This window comes from Scyliorhinus canicula, chromosome 4 (genome assembly GCF_902713615.1).
Source record: "Scyliorhinus canicula chromosome 4, sScyCan1.1, whole genome shotgun sequence".
Taxonomy (NCBI): domain Eukaryota; kingdom Metazoa; phylum Chordata; class Chondrichthyes; order Carcharhiniformes; family Scyliorhinidae; genus Scyliorhinus; species Scyliorhinus canicula.
In genome coordinates this window covers 5665854-5690297 of record NC_052149.1, presented here as the reverse complement: position 1 = coordinate 5690297, position 24444 = coordinate 5665854, and the positions used below count along the sequence as shown (strand labels likewise).

Here is a 24444-nt window from a genome sequence, read left to right as displayed (position 1 = left end):
CTCAGCGTGGCTGCTTTAAAAGATACATCCTGTTATCTGATTTCAATGCCCTCTGACAACGAACAAACATACCAGCTCATCTGTCAAATTAAATCTAACTAATGACAGCAGACAAAAACAAATTAGTGCTGTATTAATACTAATGAGTTTGCATGTTCCTATGATCAAATATTCAAATATTTTAAAAAGCCAGCGAGAGAAAAGTTTAAACCTTTGAGAATGGCAGCCAGGATGAAGTGCATAAACACTGTGCCTCTGAAGATATTGAATCCATGCTCGGAGTTGCTTGGTAGTCACAACAGGATTATAAAATGTTTCCATAAAATTGGTAAAAGACTTCCCCATGTGAAATTAATCCCAAGAATACCCAGTTCAGAGAAGATTCAAATATAACCTGGTATTTTTAAAAAGATATGCTGCTATTTAAAGACAACCGGAGACAACATATTTAGATCACAGCGACTGGATATCAATGCTTTAATTTATGATCTTTATCCTTCCCCTACATATTAACCTTGGTTCAAATAAATTGGTGCACATGTAATTGATACTTATATTTTTTGCTGTATGGGAAGTCCAGCCACAGAACTGTATCAAGGACAATATCTCAAATGTGCCCGGATGATTTCTGTAGTTAAATTCAAGCAGGAAAAAAAGTACATACCATCACCCATGATACCACAATTGCATCCACAGTAAACTTGAGAATTTATTAATCGCACAAGTGATGGAAGTGCATAGTACCTTAAATAATGATGCAGATGAGCAATTGGAAATTAGCACTACAAAGTGCAGTGTTGAATGGGAGAATCAGAACTGCATGCACGCAAGAACCCTTGGAGAAAGCTCTCTTCACAGCAGGTAAAATCTCTATCAATAAAGAGCTGTTGGCTAAGACAGCTCTTCAAATCAGTGGAAATTTAAAGGCCTAAGAAAGTTTAACAACAGTTGATTATACAAAACACACTATTTTCTATAGAGACAATTTTGAAGATAATTTATGTTTTGATTTTATTCATTGTAAGGCACTGTGTTGAGGTTGCATGGCAGTGTTGGGATTTTTAATGACTTTCAAAGCTGTACAAGCACCAATATAAACAAGTGCATCACAGCATGAATGCATTTATTAGAACTAAAATATGGGTATTAAGCCAAGAGCATCAAACAAGAGCATCAAACAAGAGCATCAAACAAAGGAAAAAGGAGTAGGACCATATGGTCTACCAGGCTTGCTCCATCACGCAATAAGATTAATGCCCATCATCTACCTCAATTCTCCTTTCAGACCATGCACGTTAAGCTGTCATTTTGGGATTTTTAATTCTGCTTAAAGCAAATACTGGAGGTGTGGAACATGTTAACTTTGGGCACCAGAGCCAGCAAACAATCCTGAAGCAAAGTTGAAGTTGTTCTCACCTGACAGTGTCTCAGAGACGTTTTCTACAAAAAACCCTGTGTAACCTCCAAATTAAGTTACCAAATGCTAGAAAGGAGTATTTCATGTTAAGAATAGTAAATTAGTTTGAGATGGTCCAATCTATTTTATTTATATTTTACCAATAATTGGCTGCATTTAATTCCAAGATTCAAAAGGTGAAAGTACAACATGCTAACACACTGTCCTGCAAATAATGTAGACTGACTTGGTCACAACAAGAAATGCAATGCATTTGGAGCCTTACTTTGTCATGCTTATTACCTATATTAATTTTTTGATGGCAAATTGAAATGCTGAATAGGGATTGTGTCAAATAAGGGATTTAATTAGCTCAACACGTTTGACCTATTGTGACTCATTTTGAAAAAAAATTCAAGCATAGGGTCAGGACTAGAATTAATTTCTGCCATTTGTTCTGGACTTCCTCAACAGTGGAAAGTTCTTCTCCGCCTATCTGTCCAATACAATCTTCAATCATCTTAAACTTCTCCATTAGATTACTCCTTAGTCTTCTTTATTTAAAGGAATACAAGCGTAGTAGTAAATGCAACACACCCTCAAATGGGTCTTTTTCCAAATGGCAGGCAGTGACTAGTGGGGTACCGCAGGTACCCGTGTTAGGACCCCAACTGAATGTTTTATCTCCAAATTTGCAGATGATACAAAGTTGGATGGGGCAATGAGCTGTGAGGAGGATGCAGAGATGCTTCAGTGTGATTTTGAGAGGCTGAGTGAGTGGGCACATGCGTGGCAGATGCAATATAATGTGGCTAAATGTAAGGTTACAGTAGCAAAAATAGGAAAGCAGATCATTTTAATGGATGTAAATTGAGACAGGTGGATACACACGAGACCTTGGTCGCTGAAAGTAAGTGCGCAGGTATAGCAGGCAGTAAATATGACAAATGGTATGTTGGCCTTCATAGCGAGAGGATTGGAGTATAGGAATAGGGATGTTTTACTGCAATTGTAGGGCACTGGTGGGGGTGCACCTGGAGTGCTGGGTACAGCTTTAGTGTCCTTATGAGGAACAATATTCTTGCTATGGAAGGAGTGCAGCGAAGGTTTACCAGGCCGATTCCTGGGATGACAGGATTGTCTTCCGAGAAGAGACCAAGTCGGTTAGGATTATATTCATTGGAGTTTAGAAGAGTGAGGGGGGATCTCATAGAAACCTATAAAATTCTAACAGGGTTAGGCAGGGTAGATTTAGAAAGAATGTACCCGATGTGTTTTTTTTGGGGGGGGGGGGGGGGGGTCCTGAAATAGGAGTCAGTTTGAGGATGAGGGGTAAACCTTTTAGACTGAGAAGAGAAATTTCTTCACCCAGAGTTGTGAATCTGTGGAATTCATTACGACAGAAAGTAGTTGAGGTCAAAACGTTGTGTGCTTTCAAGAAGAAATTATTCAAATACCTCTATTGTAAAACATGTTATTGCTACATTAGCAAATAATAGTTACTCCTACGGGGTTAGCACTCTGTCTCATGAAGCAGGGAAGAATTTAATGACATACAAGGGCAAGCTATATCCCTCCTCCCAGGCTCAATTATGTACAAACTAAATGTTTACAATGCCGAAAAAGTACTTCAAATCTACATGAAGTATAATTTAACTCCTGACGTTCTAGAAAATTTGAGAATAAGTGAGACAGTAAATTCCAATGGGTGCTTTGATAATATTAAAGAATCTGCATAATCTTTGCAGGGCAATGGTTTCCCATTATGCAATACAAACAGCTTACCTGAAGTTAGAGGTCTGTGGACACAGACCTCCTCCACACTCGCCCCACTCCGAAACTTGCATTCACAGATTTGCCTCTGCAACTGCCCACTGTCCGTGGAATTGGCAGAATGCACAGAATTTCCCTGATTCACATCAATTGCTGGAGCTACCAGGGCTTCCTTCACACTTTCAGAGCAACTTGAAGAGGTCACCACAGTCATTGGTCCCTTAATCAAGTCACCAGCAGGCAATGAACATTGCTTCGCATGCAAACTGATGCTTGAATTATCAATTCTAACCACAGAAGTTCTGGGAGGGGATTGAACTTGGGGTAGATCGACTTCATCATCTTCTGGGATGGGATTGTACCATATTTCCCCCTCATCATCTGCATCATTTTCTTCACTATGATCCAGAGTATTCTCTGCAGTTTGTTTTGGGTCATTTTGTCGGATATGCTCTCTTGGTGGATCTGCAGGCTGCTGCCCGCTTTCTTGTAAGGCGTTTGGGCCACTTGCATAATTTGTGAGCTCTACTGTTCCGGGAGCATTGGTCTCTTCATTCAAATAAGGGTTCAGAGTACTTTGCTGCAGCCAGTTCCTTTTTTTGGACACCGTAATGTTGTTTATGTGTGGCCTGCAGTCATTGAGTTCATTAGCTTCATTGGCTTTCAATTCTCTCTTGTTAACTGAAGAAGTATGAACATTTTCAATCAGGTCTTTATTGAGGGGTGAGGGGGGAAAAGGGAAAAAAAAAAGAAACAAAATCAGTTTAGGTGAAAACAGTTGGAATGTTTAAACAAACATGCAAAATAGGAAAGACACGTCCAGATAAAGTTCTATTGCACCTCTTAAAATAGATAGCATTCCAAACTCTGCAATCCAGAGTTTACTGAAATTAAACAGTTCTTCATTACAACGCAAGTGTGTATGTACTGTATGGAATTAGATTTGCCAATAGTTACAGGCTTCAATTGCATTCAAAAATATTCATCTTTATAATTGTTGCATACTTAAAAAAACTTGCAGAAGTTCACACTTCAATTTCGCTATAATTCTTGCAAGTCCTTGGATTTGTAAACACAATGTGCACCACCGGCAGATTTTAATTACAGTTTCCAGAGTGGAGATGGATGTTTTGTAAAATCCTAGGTATATATCCACTATGTGAAATATGAAAGCTGGCGTTATTCCACAAATAATTCAAGTGGCCAAATCTTGTCCGGAGAGCAATAAGAAATAGTAGTAGGCCTAAAATAGTTTAAAAAGGGTAACCAATTGGTATTTCCTATGTCCTGTAAATCTGGCCCAGTGCTTTATCTGGCCTCAGTAAAGTACCGTTTAACTCTGCATGGACACACTTTGCATTTGGAACAAGCACTCCAAGATCGCCAATATTTGGGCTAAAACACTGCAATTTAACATGAAAATAATATGTCCACTTCCACCTGGCAAAACAGGCAACTCAGGACTGCCATGTTGTTCTAGGTGTAAACATAACCACGTCACATTGACAAAGATGTGTTTACTTCCAGACTTTGCAGTAGTGCTTGCTATACCACGTACTGCCTTCCAGGCAAATACTTTCACAGGAATGCAGTGGTCACAAAACACGCAAGCCCTGCAACACTTGGTATATTACTACTTTTAAGGGACTACAAATAATCAGCACGTTTGTACTTGCGCTACATTCCAACAGATTTCAGATAACAGATTCAACTAGTTCTCAATTCTTTCCCAATGCTGATTTTATCAGGTGCACTTCACTAAACACATACTTGCTCGAGAAATTAACCCACAACTAAACCACTTTTCAATTGGAAACAATATCTTGAAGAAAGTTGCATGGCAGCTCATTAGGGATGGCTTGTTTTTCCATTCACATGCATGTCTGAACCCACCAACAATGAAACAACCAAGTTGTATAACACTAAACATTTGTCAATAATCCAAGTTCTTGCTACTCCAAATCAACTAGTCCACTTTGAATTTAGACAAACTTATAAAAACTATTTAAATGCTCAAACAGTTCTACTTTATGATGTGGAGATGCCGGCGTTGGACTGGGGTGAGCACAGTAAGAAGTCTTATAACACCAGGTTAAAGTCCTACATGTTTGTTTCAAACACTGGCTTTCGGAGCACTGCTCCTTCCTCAGGTGAATGATCCCGAGGAAGGAGCAGTGCTCCGAAAGCTAGTGTTTGAAACAAATATGTTGGACTTTAACCTGGTGTTGTAAGACTTCTTACTGAGTTCTACTTTCGGCCTCCAAGACTTGGACCTCAAAAAAAATGGCACATTTATAAAAGCACCTGTCAGGACCACTGGATGTCTCAAAGCACTTTGTAGCCAATCGAGTACTTTTTTCCAAGAGTATTTCAGTCAGTAGCTGTAATGTAGAAACTGTGGCAGCCAATTTACACACAAGCTCCACAGTAACCTGATCTGGTGATGTTGACTGAGGGATAAACATTGGCCAGCTGACTCCCCTGCTCATCCCTAAATTGTGTCTTTTGCACCCACCTGAGAGGACCAACAGACTGTAGGCTTAACATCTCATTATTTAGAATAATAAAAGGTGATCTCCTTGAAACATACAAGATTCTGAAGGAGCTTGATAGGGTAGGCACTGAGCAATTGTTTCTGCTGGTTGGGGAATCGGAGACGCACAGTGGGGGCACAATCTCAGGATAAGGTGCCGATCAGTTAGGACTAGGATGAGGGGAAATTACTTCACTCAAAATGGTTGTAAACCTGGATTTCTACTCCAGACAGTTGTGGATGCTCCATCATCAAACACAGTAAACACTGGGAAAGGCAGATTTTTGATCTCAGGGACCGAGGGATATGGAGGAATGGGCAGGGAAGTGCAGCTCAAGCCCAAGATCAGCTATGACATGTTAAATGGTAAAGTAGGCTTGGCTAGCCATAATGTCTACTCCTACTATGTCTTGTGTTGTGTTCTCATCCGAAAGACAACTCCCTCCAACAGTGCAATCTCACTCAGTACTGTATTGGGACTGTTTAGGGGCTGTTTAGCACAGGGCTAAATCGCTGGCTTTGAAAGCAGACCAAGCAGGCCAGCAGCACGGTTCGATTCCCGTAACAGCCTCCCCGAACAGGCGCCGGAATGTGGCGACTAGGGGCTTTTCACAGTAACTTCATTTGAAGCCTACTCGTGAAAATAAGCGATTTTCAATCATTTTTTCATTTCATTTCATTGGTGTCAGCCTTGAATTTTGTACTGAAGTCATCAAGTGAGAATGGGACCCACTCATACCTTCATGCAAGTCATGGTGGGCCATAACTGATGGCCCATAGGAATTAAGAGAAATTAATACACATATACCCACTAGCATCAATTACACTGACACTTCCGATCTCCGGAGCTGCTTGGGGCCCGACTCGAAAGACCCCGTCGTCAGCTCCAGCGCAGTGCAGCTCCGGTGGATACATTGAGGCCACGTCACATTTTTTTACTGCACTCTCTGCGTAACGCAGGCAAATTAAAGAGTCCAGTGAAATTGACAGATCAGGAAGAAGTAATGGCTGAGGTACGTGGATAGGATTTGGGTCATCAGAAGCAGGTGGTTTGGGTCTATAGGGGCGATCAGGGGGAGTAAGCAGGTTGGAGGTGGGGGGAGGGGGGAAACCACGCTAACATTTTCTGTGTAATGATTGGTGGTATGCTGCCAGAGCCATCCAAAGTTTGCGATTTGAATCACATTTTCAGATCGTTTTCAACACAGAGCAATTGTCCCAGAGAAAGTTTGCACTTTGGGTAATTGCCATGCAAAGCTTTATCCCCCAGCGGATCTTAAGGGAAACTCCCAAATCCAACACAGAGGAGCTCTGAACTTACGGTCCAATTATTTATGCCTATGAAATACTATGTTGGTTCAGTAATGTTGGTTTAGTAAGTTTGCAGACGACACAAAGGTTGGTGGAATTGCAGATAGCGATGAGGACTGTCAGAGGATACAGCAGGATTTAGATCGTTTGGAGACTTGGGCAGAGAGATGGCAGATGGAGTTTAATCCGGACAAATGTGAGGTAATGCATTTTGGAAGGTCTAATGCAGGTAGGGAATATACAGTGAATGGTAGAACCCTCAAGAGTATTGATAGTCAACGAGATCTAGGTGTACAGGTCCACAGGTCACTCAAAGGGGCAACACAGGTGGAGAAGGTAGTCAAGAAGGCATACAGCATGCTTGCCTTCATTGGCCGGGGCATTTGAGTATAAAAATTGGCAAGTCATGTTACAGCTGTACAGAACCTTAGTTAGGCCACATTTGGAGTAGAGTGTTAAATTCTGGTCGCCACACTACCAGAAGGGTCTGGAAGCTTTAGAGAGGGTGCAGAAGAGATTTACCAGGATGTTGCCTGGTATGGAGGGCATTAGCTATGAGGAGCAGTTGAATAAACTCGGTTTGTTCTCACTGGAACGACGGAGGTTGAGGGGCGACCTGATAGAGGTCTACAAAATTATGAGGGGCATAGACAGAGTGGATCGTCAGAGGCTTTTCCCCAGGGTAGAGGGGTCAATGACTAGGGGGCATAGGTTTAAGGTGCGAGGGGCAAGGTTTAGAGAAGATGTAAGAGGCAAGTTTTTTTTTTTTACACAGAGGGTAGTGGGTGCCTGGAACTCGCTCCCGGAGGAGATGGTGAAAGCAGGGATGATAGGGACATTTAAGGGGCATCTTGATAAATACATGAATAGGATGGGAATAGAGGGATACGGACCCAGGAAGTGTAGAAGATTGTAGTTTAGTCAGGCAGCATGGTCGGCACGGGCTTGGAGGGCCGATGGGCCTGTTCCTGTGCTGTACTTTTCTTTGTTCTTTGTTTAATGGTGTTCTTCTGACACCAGGAATGCATTTACAGTTTCTAATGAAGTAAAATAATAATCCTCATGCCACAATGTTTTTCTAGTGTCTAACTATCAGGTAATACACACTCTCCTTTGAAGTATCAAGCTATTAAATACCAGCATGCTTCTCATTCTCTCTCAACACAAATTTCTGCCAATTACAGACTAAGTTTCAAACAGTACTCTCACTTTCTGTAGAACAGTATTTCAAAAGACCGTACCAGCAACAAACATTCAGCCTCCCAGTGACCAACTATGCATGCCAATTTTCAAATTATTGGTACCTTACTGTCTTCCAGTTTAGAAGAACCTAGAAAATTTCACAAGGATTTTCACATCCAATTGGCAAAAAAAATACTTAATGCCCTCTGGTTAACAATTATATATTGCTGAGAGACATTTTGTCAAAGTTCTTCATCTTGCATTTATCAGGACAAGTTGTAAGAACTACAAAATGAAAGGGAAAACAACAAATTTATACTGTATGAGAAGAAATTGAGATTGATAGAGGCATCCCAGATGTAGCAAATTTAAAACAGAGATGAGGAGAAACTACTTCTCCTAAAGGGTTTGTGAATCTGTGGAATAGAGTGCATGGATGCTGGGACAAGGAATAAATTAATAATAATCTTTATTAGTGTCACAAGTAGGCTTACATCAGTTATTGTGAAAATCCCCTAGTCGCCACATTCCGGCACCTGAGGGAGAATTCAGAATGTCCAATTCACCTAACAAGCATGTCTTTCAGGACTTGCGAGAAGAAACCAGAACACACGGAGGAAGCCCACGCAGTCACAGGGAGAATGTGCAGACTCCGCAAAGGCAGTGACCCAAGCCAGAATTGAACCTGGGACCCTGCCGCTGTGAAGCAGCAGTGCTAACCACTGTGCTATCGCAAATTTGAGGAGTTAGACAGATTTTGAACTGGTAACGGTTAAAGGGTTAGGGAGAACGGGCAGGACGGTGGAGGCAAGGCCAGAATGAGAACAGCCATGGTCGAACATGGAGCAGACTTGATGCGTTAGATAGCGTAATTTTGCTCCTATATCTTATGAGCAGGTCACTCGGCCCTTCGAGCCTGCTTAGCAGACGGAAAGAATACACACTGCACCTGTTTCAGCTAAACAGAATTTAAAGAGACAGCCATGTGCTCGCTCATTCCTCATGAAAATGCCTTGACAATAGACAAACTGCCTAGATTAAATTTCAAACAATGCTTGGCACTTATCTGTCAGTCACCATCAAGTGGAGAATTCACCATGGTCATGCCTCAACCAGTCACCACTCTCATACACTTGTTTTCCCCTTACCTAGGTATTCTTGTGATACGTCCTGATGAATGCAAGACAAAAAAGCTTCAATAAAATGTCCCTTTTTTCAACAATACTAAACGACATTGCAAATACAAATGTTTACAGCTGGATAATGTTGGATAATCGCTTCAATTACATCCACTAAGGGCAATATCAACTGCAACTCCCATTTAACTGAAGTCAATGAAATACTTAATCTTGTACACATCATTCTGGTGCACAGTAGCAGCAATGCATGCCACCTTCAAGATACATTGCAGCAACTTACCAAGTCTCCTTCAACAGTACTTACCAAAACCTGTAACCTCTACACATAGGAGATAAGTTCCCCTCCGAGCCACACACCATCGTGACTTGGGATTTTATCACTGTACCTTCACTGGGGCAAAATGCTGGAACTCCCTCCCTAATAAAACTGTGGCTCTACCTGCACCACATGGACCCCAGCAGTTGAGCACTTTCTCAGTGACAATCAGAGGTGGGCAATAAGTACTTGCCTTATTTATGATGTTCACATCCCAAGAACATATCCACCAAATGCACCATTTTCCCAGGGCCATTCAGAAACCTTTATCCAGTACACAATAGTTGGTGCAGCTGAGTTACCTAGTGCAGCATTGAGCTTTTATTTGTTCATGGGATGTGACCAATGGCTGAATGAAGCACCACTGCAACTTTACAAAGACATGGACAATCTAGCCAGCACAAGTAAAATGGTAAGTGGTTCATCTACTTCACATATAAAACATTTAATAAGTAGCATAGCTCTGTTCTTGAATGTAGACAGATGGGTTACTCGATTGCCAGGAATGTTATTAACTCTTGCTAAACTTTTTTCACTTGACTCCCAAAGAAGTGAAAAGATTCTCTTATCTAGCAAAGAAAATTAAACCCAGGTCTCAGAAGACAGGGCCTTATCTGAACATGTATACCACCTACTGCATGCTATATTACCAGTTTAAATTTGATTAACTATTTTATAACAGAAACTTGTTTGACATTTACAGATTTGGCAGCACAGTAGCTAGCACAGTTGCTTCACAGCTCCAGGGTCCCAGGTTCGATTCCAAGCTGGGTCACTTGTCTGTGTGGAGTCTGAACGTTCTTCCCGTGTCTGCGTGGGTTTCCTCCAGGTGCTCTGGTTTCCTCCCACAATCCAAAGATGCGCAGATTAGGTGGATTCGGAATGCTGAATTGCCCTTGGGTTAGGTGCGGTTACTGGTTTACAGGGATAGGGTGGAGGTGTCATCTTAAGTGGGATGCTCTTTCCAAGAGCCGGTGCCGACTTGATGGGCCGAATGGCCTCCTGCTGCACTATTAATTCTACGATTTATTCAGCAATAACCGAGCTAGAGACAAGAAAGGTCCCAAGTTTGTTACTTTATTAGCTTCAGTATAAATGTCCAGAATTTGGTAGATGGAGCTTAATGTGGATAAGCGTGAGGTTATCCATTTTGGCCGACAAAAAAACAAAAAGGCAAATTATCTAAATGGAAAACAAATTTCAAGTGTATCTGGGTGTCTTTGTTCATGAATCGCAGAAAGTCAGTATGCAGGTACAGCAAAAGAAGAAAATGGAATTTTAGTGTTGATTGCAAAAGGACTGGAGTATAAAAGTAGAGAAGTGTTGTTACAATCGTGTAGGGTGTTGCGAAGGCCATATCTGGAGTATTGGGTCCACTTTAGTCTCCTTATTTGGTGACGGTGTGGTGGCATTGGAGACAGTTGAGAGAGGTTCACCAGATTGATTCTGGGGATAAAAGGATTGGCGTACAGGGAGAGATTGAACAGTTTGGCTTATACTCGCTGGAGTTATGAGAGGGCTCTGATCGAGGTATATAAAATACTAAGAGGGATTGATAAAGTAAATGTATCCAAATGTTCCTCCTTGTGGGGCAATCTCAAACGCGAGGTCACAGATAGAGGTTGAGGCCGTAGATTTAAAGCTGAGATGAGGAGAAACTACTTCTTGCACTGGGTGGTTAATTTGTGGAACTCGCTGCCCCATAGTGCGGTGGAGTCTGGGTGATTAAATGGTTTCAAGAAGGGGATAGATATAATTCTGATTTTAAAAAGCAGATTAAAGAGAAATGGGAACAAGCAGGGAATGACGGAGCAGGCTCGAAGGGCTGAATTGTCTACTGTTGATCCTAATTCCTATGTTCAGTGTTCCTGATTGAGAATGGAAAAGTATAATTCCAGCCAGACAAGGTTCTTTAAAAGAAATGGATATGGGAACAGACAGCGAGGTGGATTTGAGACTGGGAAGAGATGAGCAATGATCTGAAATGGCGAAGCAGGCTCGAAGGGGTCAATTGCCTACTTCTGCTCCTAATTCCTATCTTCCTATGTTCAGTGTTCCTGGCTTTGAGAATGGAAAAGAACAATGCCAGCCAGACAAGATTCTCGTTAGGATGGGATTCAACTTAGCTGTAAAATCCTCTGATTACAAAGTTCTGAATCACAAATTTCACTGATACTGAAAGACAACTGCCAGCTGCAGATCTGCCTCCCAGAACATCGAAATGAAGAAAACTTGTTAAATAAATTGTTGAGGAAAAAACATGTGAAATTCCATCTCCAATATAGGAATCAGATGGTCTCACGCATTTTATTATATAACTTTCAAGTTTTCACCAGGTGTATTTCCCAACCATTGAAACAGTGGTGTCATAAGTAGCATTGATCCATTTTATTTTAATTTTCGCTGCTACACCTGATTCTACCGAGTTAGGAAATAAACTGAACCACAATAATAGACTGCCCGAGTAATGGAGGACAGCCACTAGTCTAAAAGATTTTCAGCATGGCCTCTTCCTTTAATCAAGCTGCCCGTCTGCAATTACAGCCTTCGCAACATACAACCTTTCATTTAGTCATGCTTTAAGTCTGTAGATTCTACTGGACAATGCCTTAGCTAAGTTTGGTAGCTCTTTTACACACCAATTAAAGCTTTCATACAACATAAATCAAATGCTTTAATACCCAAACATCCTTACAATTTATTCCAATATGTTTGCGGGGGTAGGGAGATAATGGGGAAGGGGCAAGAGAGAAGGGAACTTTTAGCTGGAGGCTGACTCAAGACCAGTAATTCAACGAACACGTACATTCACTGAAGAAAACGCTACAGAATAGCCCACATACCAGAGTCAACAGACCATACGCATGTCTGGAATCAGTGCCCAAGGCTACCAATTCTTCATGACCAGTCTTTAGTACTTTGACAACCTTCACAGCAGTATTTTTATATACACACACACGCAACATAAAATTAAAGAGGGATTTTAAAAGCAATCTCAAAAAGATGAATGTGGCCTTGAAATGTATTATATTACAATGTCTGGGAATATTTCTCTCCAGAAACAGATTTTTAGTATCCAGTTTACTTTTCAAAAATCTACCCGTTTTAAAAAGCAATAACAGCCACTTCAGGAATAAAAGCTATGGACCTATATGTAGTTAACCCATGTGTAATCCTCTGCCTAAAACATGAATATCATTTACTTTAAAAGTCCTGCTTTTGTAATCCGACTCAGTGCAGCAATGTTTACTTCCATCAAAATGCAGAACACACATGAAAGGTCATCAACCTGGAACATTAACTTTGTTTCTCTCTTCACGGATGCTCTCTTCACGGATGCAGAGTGTTTTCCAGCATTCGCTGTTTTATTTCAGATTTTCAGTAGCTGTGGTTAGTTTCTTTTGTTGCAGTATTGAACAGAACTAAAGCTTGCTGGAAATAGCTAACATTTAATGGTAAATGATTGTAATAATACTGTAGTTTGCAGCAAATTATGTACCAGCCACATTCAGGATTTTCCAAGAATTATAACAATTTACACTAATTTATGCCCAAGAACCTTTGACAAGTCACATTTCAAAAAGGAAGAATGTAAAGGCTTGGTCATAATTTCACCTCAAACAGCCTAGGAGTGGGACATAAATGCATGTTGTTAAAGTGGAAAATAATAAATACTGTTAAGGATTTGAAAGAACATCTTGAGCTCAATTCTGTAAGATCACGAACTGCAGTGGAAACACAGATAAATCTAATTTCCACACAACATGATTGATTTTAAGACACTACAACAAACATATTGCTGACAGTACTTTGGTCCACTTGAAAGTGGCCGATGGGGTGAGTCTTTCAAAAAATGCAGTTACAAGTGAGTGGTGTAATACATAAAAAAACATCAGTCCAACCCCAAATTTTCCTTGTTGCCTAGGATCAGCTCCAGAAAGAAGCCAGGAGTTACAACTGTAGGAGAATTTACCCCATCTATTATCCTCTTAATAATAATAAATCTGATCTTTCCCCGGGATATTTACTTCATTAAAATAATGCCCATATTTCCTTTCCTAGCATCTGCTAAGTTTTGTAATTTTAGCTCAGGCAGCAGGGGACTACAATAAACATCCTAGATTAAAGGAGAAATTAAAACAGCCAATCACAGGGCTCTCATTCCTGTTCATGTGTCCACCGGCAATTAAAAAGCCTCCTATATTAAAGATAGCCGCATAGGCAAAATATTGTACAGCTACAAATTTGGAACATTGCATTGCCTTCCACTATCGTCAGTAGAGGCGACATAAAAGAAAACTCAAACAGGGGAATAAAACCAAGGTACAAGACCACTCACTAGGGTAACAAAAACACGCTACAGGAGAGAAAGTATGCGTGTTTTACTTCAGGTTAATAATTCTTGACAATGGTCATGCAAGAGTTCTGCAGAAAGATAATTTGTCGGCAGGAGGGGGGAGGAGAATGGGTGAAATCTGAAGGCGAAGACAGCAACTGTACACCATTTAAATTAGACCGTATCCCATTCAGCTGCTAAAACTTTAATTCTTCATTCAGCAAATCAGTTTTAAAAGTTTTCATTTTGTAATACATCGGAAAGCACTAATCACCATTAGAACTTCCATCATGTTGCATAGGTGTAGTCAAGATCAAGTAAACTATTCAAGTGAAGCAAGATTACAAGTGGAGAATATGGCCAGGACATTTAGTCTCCATTCCGTACTTATTTTGACATAATATTTGGAATCAAGGTTATTTAACAATAAATAACAAAATCTAGTGCAATTAAGGAAATAGATCTGGTTGAAATAAAGAAGTTTCTGTTCAATTCAGCTGAGGATCTGGGAAGCACACAACGACCAGGTGCTACAGTGTCAACACTGATGCATGGTTGGAATTCTAGTGAAAAAAGAATACCGAAAATGGGTTGTCATAAATGGGTACAGGCATTCACAATAGAAGATGGACACTAACGTGACAAAAGGAAATAAAAGTTTGTAGACTGAAATGTACAGGAATACCATTTATAATTCCTTACACTGGACTAAATGTGACTTGCGGCTAACTCGAAATACAGATCTTCATAACCTGGAACACTAATTACACTTCAAAATGTCATCATTGTTTTCTCTAGTGTATACAAATGCACAAAAGCAGTGTAATTGCATCCACTATGTTTATGTAATCATCTTAGCTCAAATTTATAAACATTGTTCTTTTGCTCACCTCTAAAGATAACTAATGAATTACAGAAATGCACGCGAGAGCATTTTGGTTAAACATAATTCTGCCCCATCAATAGCAGAGCCTAAATGGTTTAGCGTGGTATTTTCACTGCCTATCATATGACCATAATACTCGAGGAAAATCAATGTGACATTGCGAGAGTGAACCCTATTCAATGACAGGGAAAAGATATTAAATATTAAAAAAGATTCAAAATATTTTAGAATTCTTACTTTACCACAGACAGTAATGGTAGTGTGATAAATTCCTTCTAATGAAGTTCATGTATTTGAGCCAGCATTCATTTTGTGAAAACTTCCATTATGATGAAACGTGGTCAGGATAAAGTTTTTTTTTAAATGTTTTAAAACTTAATCTTTTCAACAAGTTCACTGCTAATTTTTCGGGATTTTAAGATGCATTTGTAGACAAGTGATTGACCTAAAAAAGAAAGACTTCTCTATATGCTAAAATGATGCAAAATATCCATGATAATATCAAAGAAATAGCAAAGATGTTGTGCCATAAGATAAACGGGATGATAGAAGGACAAAGCGTTTTGCTTTAAATGGAATAAATTACTTTGTAAAACTAAATAGCTTAAGGAATATGTATTTGTTCTAAAATATACCATAAAGCTTTAACTATAAAACTAGACATTACTTGGTACAACTCAAAAAACATAATTACTTTGATTTATTCTACAATAAGTTTACTGTTCAATTAAAGCACTGCCACCGTTCAAACCAATACTTAACATTTTCTTCACAAAATATTTTCTGTGACCAGATAGTCATCTGAATCAACTTTGCATATGCAAATTCAATGGGAGTTGCAAGAAAGTGAGAATACGCACAAGAACTTGCCAAGTTTCAGCTGATAGATCGAAGGAATATTTGGTGCCAATGAGGGCAGCAAGCATTACCTTCAGTTCCACCCTGTTCTCTCATATTTCACATGAATGGTCCCATGAAGTATTTAGTAATCTTACAAACCAGTAATAAGTACACAAGTACAAAACTAATGCCATACAGTATAATTGCAAAACGGATTTCACACAGATTTTCAATACCTACTTAATTATGAGACAATAATAGGAAATTCAACATATAGGGATATGTGTCTAAAGTTAGTAATATCATGCATCATAACCCAGTGTTAGTGGCAGCCTACCACCACCTTAAATTCTAATTCAACTATCTTAGGAAAGAAAGAGCCTCCACCGAAGTTAGTCACCAATCAGTCAAAAGGCAAGAGGCAGAATCCCATTTGAAGCCAGCCTATTCTGGAGTGTAAGACACCAGCTGGACACTTCAGTGGACGACAGATCGTGCAAAAGGCCCGATGAAGTAGTGATCCAGTTGCCGTAGCAACTTCCTACCTGTTAGCAAGACTCTCTGGCTGGTAGGGGACGGTGCTGTTTTGTTTCCTTGTACTCTTATAGCAGCAGGGAAACTGGTCTTCTGTACTTCTACTTCTTTGCTGGTTGCCTGACCTGGCAATGAACCAGATGGCATACTGACTCTGACAGACCCACTAATACGCTCTTTCATCTCCAAGGACAGCATGCGTCCTCTGTGCATCCATTCTTGCATTTTGTTGACCGTCACTGCAGGTGGTTTTAAAGAGCATCCCTGGCTATCATCTTGTTTGTCACATGATCCACAGACCATGTCACTGGAATCTCTCAACTTATTCACATCACAGCTAGAGTCCTTAAACAACATCATGCTACCTTCAGAAGGCTGAATGACATCCTTAATGCACCCTGAAGTGTTAGCGGAGGGCGAATGACTAGGATTTGAGCTCCCAGCATTCCAGGAAGCCTGGCCTTCATTTTGAAGTCCTCTAGAAGCATGATAATGCACAGTGTGTTCTGACTGTCCATCTTTCAATTCAGAGTCACCAAAACAAGATACATTAGCATAATTAATAACCCCATCGCTCACTGATCGTTGCAATGACGGTCTGCCTACCACGCTAACTAGGTTTGCAATGCTTTTGCTGACAAATTCCCTCTTGGGGGACCCAGCGTGTTTACCTGGCAGAGAATCTGTGTCGGATACCTGTTGCTGCAGGCTAATCTCATCAGAAGACCAAGTGTCACTGTCTCTAACCCTAACCGATGACTGGGTGCAAACACTATCCTGGGACTGGCAGCTCACACCACCCAACCTACTGCTTGCAGGGTTCTCCATTGGCATATCATGCATGGCATGTATGAGTAGGTAATAGGCTTCTTGCAACTGGGTCCTGAGCCTCTCTTTCTCCTGGGCACTGTCCAGGCTGTGTTTCCTGTGCCTGCTACAGTCACAGTTCTGGGCGAGGGCAGTCTGCAAGGGAGACTGCGGGGCGGTGGGCAGGTCGGGGCACCTCAAGGCTGGAGTGCCGGGCTGGTAGTAGCCCTGCAAACACTGGTTATCATAGTAATCCTCCTCCTGGCTGTCCAGCGAGTGCACGGACTGCCGGTGGTGGGGCTGCTGCAGCCCGGGGCTGGGGGGGACATGCAGGGGGCCGGGGAGAGGGGACCCCCCGGTGCCGCCCGCCGCCTGCCCCTCAATCCCGGGCTGGTCCGCTGGCGCCGGGCTCTGCGCTGCCAGCCCGCTGGCGGTGCTCCTCATCGCCGCCGCCTCCTCCTCCTCTTCTTCCTCCTCCTCCTCGCCTCCGTTGCTCCCCGACCCTGCTAAAACTTTCGCACCGCCAACCACCACCCCGGCCTCTGGCCGCCGCTGCTGCTGCTGCTGCTGCTCCTCGGGAGGCTTCGCTTTACCTTCCTGGCTCCTGGTCCCGCCGCCCGCCGACTTCTTGGACTTCTTGCCCCGGAGTTTGGCGAAGAGGGTTCGGCGTAAGGGATCGGCCATCGCTCTCGCTGCCGAGTGTCTCGGCTTCAGGCTAACCTGTTGCTGCCCGGCCGGCGAGGAAGGGGGGGAGGTGGAGGCTACCGCCGCGCTCCTGCGCGATCTGACTGGCCCCAGGGCTCAGGGGGGGCTGGCTGCCTGCCTCCCCGCGCGCCGCACGCCTCAGCCGTCCTCGAGCCCCGGTTTGAAGCTGGGCTCCCCCAACCGCCCCCCCGCGAGCCGGCCGGCGCGCAGGCGCAGAGCCTGCCGGGCACCGCCCACCTCAGCGGCCCAACCAATGGGGGAGCGCAGCTCCTCCCCGCCCCCCGCGCGGCGGAGCGAGCGCCAGGTAACCTCCTCCCCCCCCCGCGCAACACCTGGACACACACCTGGATGGAGTGGCACAAGACAAGTCAAGTGGTGGAGGGGACAGGAAATTGGGGAACAAATAAGAACGAGAGGAACAAGAAACAACGCATGGGGATCAAGATGCCGCCAGGACCTGATAGCCTGAGTTATAAGGAGAGGCTGAATAGGCTGGGACTTTTTTCCCTGGAGCATCGGAGTCTTAGCCGTGATCTTATAGAGGTTTATTAAATATTGGCGGGCATAGATAAGGTAGATAGTCAACATGTTTTCCCAAAGATCGAGGCGTCTAGAACTAGAGGGCACAGATAGAAAAGAGACCAGAGGGGAAGTTTCTTCACACAGAGGGTGGTGAACATCTGGAATGGGCTGCCAGAGGCTGTGGTAGAGGCGGGTACAATTTTGTCCTTTAAAAAACAGACAATTACATGGGCACCCTCAATGATTTGTTCTATTGTACTCCCAGGTAGAATGCCTTTACAATTGCACCTTTTCTTTTATATTGCCTCTTCTCGTTCTCCTTACCAAAATACACCACTTTACAATTCTCTCTATTAAAGTTTCATATAGAGAGAAATTAAATGAAAAATGAAATGAAAATGGGTCAAATGCGGGCAAGTGGGGGTAGCTTAGTGATAGAAACTAGGCGACATGGACAAGTTGGGCCAAAGGGTCTGTTTCCATGCTGTAAACATCTATGACTCTAAGGGTAAAAAACGGGGAAGCTTGGAGCAAGCGAAGAGTTGAAGGAAAGTCGAGCAGGAGCAGAGACGAGAAGCTTGCGAAGGACGGAAGAGAAATTGAGAAGCCAAGAATAGGTTCGAGTAAAGTCAAGGATGAGTGAGATTAAGAGTCTGCGTCACACATAAAAAACATAAGGAGGAGCCGGAACGAGGTATTTGGCCCGTTAATTCTGCTCTGCCATTCTACAGGTGCACACCTTAACTCCCACCTTCCCCTACTAGCCCCAAATTCCCTTGTTACCCCAAATCCATCAATCATAATTTTGATAATACAACAACCGAGCAACCAGAGTTTTCTATGGAGTAAAGAATTCCAAATATTATCAACCCTATGAGTTAAGAGATTTCGCCCCACCTCAGTCTTCAATGCTCAACGTTTTATTCTGAGAACCGTGATCCCTAGTCCTCGGCTTCCCAGCTGGGGGAGGTATTTTCTCAGCAGTTATGCTGTCAAGACCCTCAAGAATTTCATAAGTTCAGTTAGATCACCTCTCATTCTTCTAAACACCAGGGAATATAAAATCATAGCAGGAGGCTGTTCAGCCTGCTCTCTTCAAGAGCAGCTCTGCTAGTCCCTCTCCCACACCCTTTCCCCTTAACCCTACAATCTTCTTTTGAAAGTGCAAATTAAATCTGCCTCTACCACACAGTGAAGACAGTGCATTCCAGATCCTATACACTTGCTATGTAAAGAGATTTTGCCTTACATCGCCATTGGCTCTTTTGCCAATCACCTTAAATTGATATCTTTTGGTGCCAAGGGAACAATTTCACTCTATCTGCACTCTGTACGCCTCATGCATTGGATTTTTATATCATCGCCTCTTACACTCCTCATCTCTGTGGGAGAACAAATCCAAGCTTCTATAATCTATCCATGCCACTGAAGTCCCTCATCCCCAGAAGCATTCTCATAAATCTTTTCTGCACCCTTTAAAAAATCTTCACATTCTTCATAAAATGTTGTGCCCAGAATTGGGCAAATATTCCTGTTGAGGCCGAACCATAATGCTGTATTAATACTTCCTCTCTTTTCTACTCCATTCCTGAATTTAAAGAGTCCAGGATTCCATTGCTTTTTAAATCACATTTTCAACCTGCCCTGCCACCCTCAATGATTTGTTCTATTGTACTCCCAGGTAGAATGCCTTTACAATTGCACCTTTTCTTTTATATTGCCTCTTCTCGTTCTCCTTACCAAAATACACCACTTTACAATTCTCTCTATTAAAGTTTCATTTGTCACGTGTCTACCCATTCTATCAACTCTCTACATCATCTTGAAGTCTATGGGCGGGATTTACCGAGCAACCCGCTGTATGTTTTGTGATGGCGGGCTGCAGCCTGCCATTGGCTGGTGGAGGGATCTTCTGATTCCGCCATTGTCAACGGGGTTTCCCATTGAATCTACTGTTCGCCACCAGGCTAGGAAGATCCCACCGGCATGGACGACAGGAAAATCTCGCACAAAGAATATCCTCACAATAGTTCCAAATTTAATGTCATGTGTACATTTTGGCCTGCACACCTAAGTCTAGGTCATTGAGTTGTTTCAAGAAAATCTTCATCCTACCCTCTGGAAAACCCCACAGAATATCTTACTTAAGTCTGGAAAACAACCGTTCACCACTACTCTCTACTTCCTGTCAGTCAGCCAACTTCATATATGACTAAATGCAGACTGGGTGACTGCTTTGCGGATCACCTTCGCACAGTCCACAAGCATGATCACATCCTTCCTGTTGCTTGCCATTTTAATTCAGCACTTTGTTCTCATGCTCATATATCCATCCTTGGCCTGCTGCAATGTAGTGAAGCCTGGCGCAAGCTGGGGAAGCTCATCTTCCAGTTGGGCACATTGCAGCCCTTGGGACTCAACGTTGAGTTCGGCAGCTTTACATTGTGACCTTTCTCTCCGTCTTAAACCCTCTTTTAAAACATCCCATACGTGTATTGCCTCAATGCAACCCCCCCCCCCCCCCCCCCCATTTCCACACCAGACCATCTGTCATTTGTTCAGAAAGTTGTCACATTTTGTTGCAATCTCTCACAGCTACACTTTTAAATCTAACACATTCTCCCTCTCTTCAGTTCTGACAAAGAGCCAAAAGGACTTGAAACGCGAGCCCTGATTTCGCTTCTCACAGTTGCTGACAAATCTGCTCGGTTTTTCCTGCATCTTTGTTCTTGTTTCAGATTCCAGCATCCACAGTATTTTTCACATCTTTGCTGCCACTTTAGCTTTTATTCTATGGGCATCAACTTTGCTGGCACTACTACGTAGCACTTAAATATGGGATGATGATGGGGTAGTGATAATGTCACTGTACTACATGCCTCTAGTGACATGGGTTCAAATCCCAACATGGCAGCCAGTGGGATTTAAATTCAATTAATAAATCTGCAATATAAAGCTAGTCTCAGTATTGGTGACCATGAAACTACCATTGATTGTTATAAAGACCTATCTGGTTCAATAATGTCTTCGGGAAGGAAATCTACTGTCCTTGAATGGTCTGACCTAAAAGTGACTGCAGATCTACAGAAATGTGGTTGACTCTTAACTGCCCTCTGAAATATTCAGTTCATGGGAAATTAAGGATGGGCATCAAATTCAGACTTTGTCAGTAACACCCAGGTCCCATCAAAGAAAAAAAATATTATTGAATGCCTTTTGTACACCACATCAACTGCTGTTCCACATCACAAACCTCAATCAAGTTAGCTAAACATGATTTTCCTTTAGAATATCCATGCTGGTTTTCTTTAGTTAATCCACATTTGTCAAAGTGACTGTTAATTATGCCCCAGGTTATTATTTCCAAAAGTTTTCCCACCTCCGAGGTTAAACTGACTGGTTGTAGTTGCTGTGCTTATTTTGAGCAAAGCACATCTGCACCAGATCTGCTCATAGTGTTGGGGTGATCTTTTAGCATGAATGGAGGATTGGCCAACTAACGGGAAACAAAGACTGGATAACTGGATCATTTTCAGATTGGCAAACTGCAACAAGTGTTTTAAAAAAACGTTATTTGTTTCCCATCCATAATTGCTGTGGATCAGGATTGATGTGTAGGCCAGGTCGGATAAGGATAACCATTTTCCTTCACTAAAGGACATTCATGGGGAGATGGCGAAGTAGTGGTATTGTCACTGGACCAGCAATACAGAGGCCCTGGCCAATGTTCTGGGGAAATAGGCTCAAATCCAATTAACAAACCTGGAATATAAAGCTCATCTCAGTAATGCTAACCATGACAACCATCATTGATTAATGTAAAAACTCATCTGATTCACTAATGGCCTTTCGGGAAGGAAATCTGCCATCTTACATGTGACTCCAGGCTGACGCTTACCTACCCTCTGTAATAGCCTAACAAGCTGCCCAGTTCAAGGGCAATTAGGAAAAGACAGCTAAACATGGCCGTGCCATCTACTCCCACGTCCTATGAAAACAATCAGAAAGGTTTTTAGAACAATCTGGTGTTTCCATGGTCAATATTATTGATACCTTCTTAATCAATACAAACAGCCACTTCCTTTCTTTCCCTTTCTCACCAGGTGAGTTTTTACGACAATCCCATAGTTTCTTGATCACCATTGCTGAAACTAGGCTTTTATTCCAGATTTATTTAATTAGTTAACTTTACAATTCCACCAGCTGCTGTGGTGGATTTTAAAATTATGCCACGACATCACAATCATTAGTACCAACTCTAGATTCCTAGTCCACTAGACACGGGGAGAACGTGCAGGCTCCGCACAGACAGTGACCCAAGCCGGGAATTGAATCCGGGTCCCTGGCGCTGTGAAGCAACAGTGCTAACCACTGTGCTACTATGCTGCTCATAAGGGTTGAATGGCCTGCTTCTGTGCTGTAAGCCTGATGTAACTGAATGCAAACAAAGCAATAGTTTGTAAATATTCAGATTTCTGAGTTGAGGTGAGAACTCAGTCCAACCCGAAATTCAGCAGAATTTATGCTATATTTTCCTTTTTTGCTGCTACCAAATAAAAAAAATTGAATTCTTTCTGATCAACATTTGCTTTTCAGGAAGAGGTAACACATTATCATCAAGTTCCATATTCCTCTGGATGTAGCACCTTGAATAAGGCAGCAGGGTAGCATAGTGGTTAGCACAATTGCTTAACAACTCCAGGGTCCCAGGTTCGATTCTCAGCTTGGGTCACTGTCTGTGCGGAGTCTCCACGTTCTCCCCGTGTCTGCGTGAGTTTCCTCCAGGTACTCCGGTTTCCCTCCCACAGTCCAAAGATGTGCAGTTTAGGTGGATTGGCCATGCTAAATTGCCCTTAGTGTCCAAAATTGCCCTAAGTACTGGGTTATGGGGATAGGGTGGAGGTGTGGGCTTGGGTAGGATGCTCTTTCCAAGAGCTGGTGCAGACTCAATAGGCCTAATGGCCTCCTTCTGCACTGTAAATTCTATGAATATAAGTTAGGAAGCATCAAGGCAACCAATTACAATTGATCCAAAAAACTATTTAGGATTAGATGCCTTGGTCGATTCAGCTCTGAGTCATTGAAGAAGATAAGGGTTCCTTATGATAAGGAACCATTCATTGTGTCTTGGTTCTGGTTAGTGACCATAGAAGCTTTGGCGCTGCTAATCAATTTCCGCACAGAAGCTATGTCCGGGGATATCATTTTTATGTTGTTTAACAAAAATCAAATCTCCATTCAAGAGGAGATCCTCTGGTCAAGCTATTAAAATAGGTACCAATTACAAAAAAAAAAAATTTAGAGTACCCAATTCACCTTTTCCAATTAAGGGGCAATTTAGCGTGGCCAATCGATCGACCCTGCACATCTTTGGGTTGTGGGGGTGAAACCCACGCAAACACGGGGAGAAAATAGGTACCAATTTTTAATATATGCTTTCAAAATTGTCATTCAGTTCCAGTGAATTCCCTACACTACGGTAGGGTTAATTCTGAGTAGATGAATAACAAGTAGACCCCAGATTTGATGCCTGATCTAAACCCAATTAGATGATCCTGACTAGAGTAAATGAGTAGGAATAGTACACCCATTCCTTGCACCCCTGTGTTACATAGGAGAAAACAGGCCAGTGATTACACTCATTATTATAAGGAAAGTATGACTTGTATCTCTATCGTACTTACACAACCTCAGAACATCAGAATGTGTTTTACAGCCAATGAAGTGCTATTTGAGGTGTCGTGAATCGCAAGCGTGCAGGCAATTTACTGTTTTAACAATGTTGATCAAAGTATTGACAAGGATACCCGTTCAAATTCTTCTCTGAATATTACATCAAACTGAGAAAGCAGCTGGGGTCTTGGTTTTAATGTCTTATCTTAACGATAACACTCACTGTGCAGAATTTCCTCTGTTCTGCACTGGAGAATCAGCCTGGATTATATGGTGTAATCTCTGAAGTGGGACTTGAACTCAGCAGCATTCTGAAGAAGCTTCAAAGTGGACTTGAAACTCCATAGGTGCTACCAGTCCCGCTGAGTTTTGACCAGCCCTTTCCGTTTTAGTTTCAGGTTTCCAGCATCAGCAGGATGTTGCTTTTATTGACTCCTAACCCTCTGACTCAAAGTTGAGGGATCCACCACCGAGCCATGGTCAATGTTTTA

At 42.2% G+C, this 24444-nt stretch overlaps 1 protein-coding gene across 1 annotated transcript in view; it reads right to left on the bottom strand.

Moving 5' to 3' along the window:
• Positions 1-17933, bottom strand: part of LOC119964322 (rho GTPase-activating protein SYDE2-like) — a 121924-nt gene extending 103991 nt beyond the window's left edge. Inside the window, exons 1-2 of the mRNA XM_038793624.1 lie at positions 16258-17933; positions 3182-3880 (exon numbers count right to left, since the gene is read on the bottom strand). Coding sequence (XP_038649552.1) covers positions 3182-3880; positions 16258-17737 — 2179 coding nt within the window. The 5' untranslated portion in view covers positions 17738-17933. The remainder of the gene's footprint in view (positions 1-3181; positions 3881-16257) is intronic.
• Between the last annotated feature and the right edge of the window lie 6511 nt (positions 17934-24444).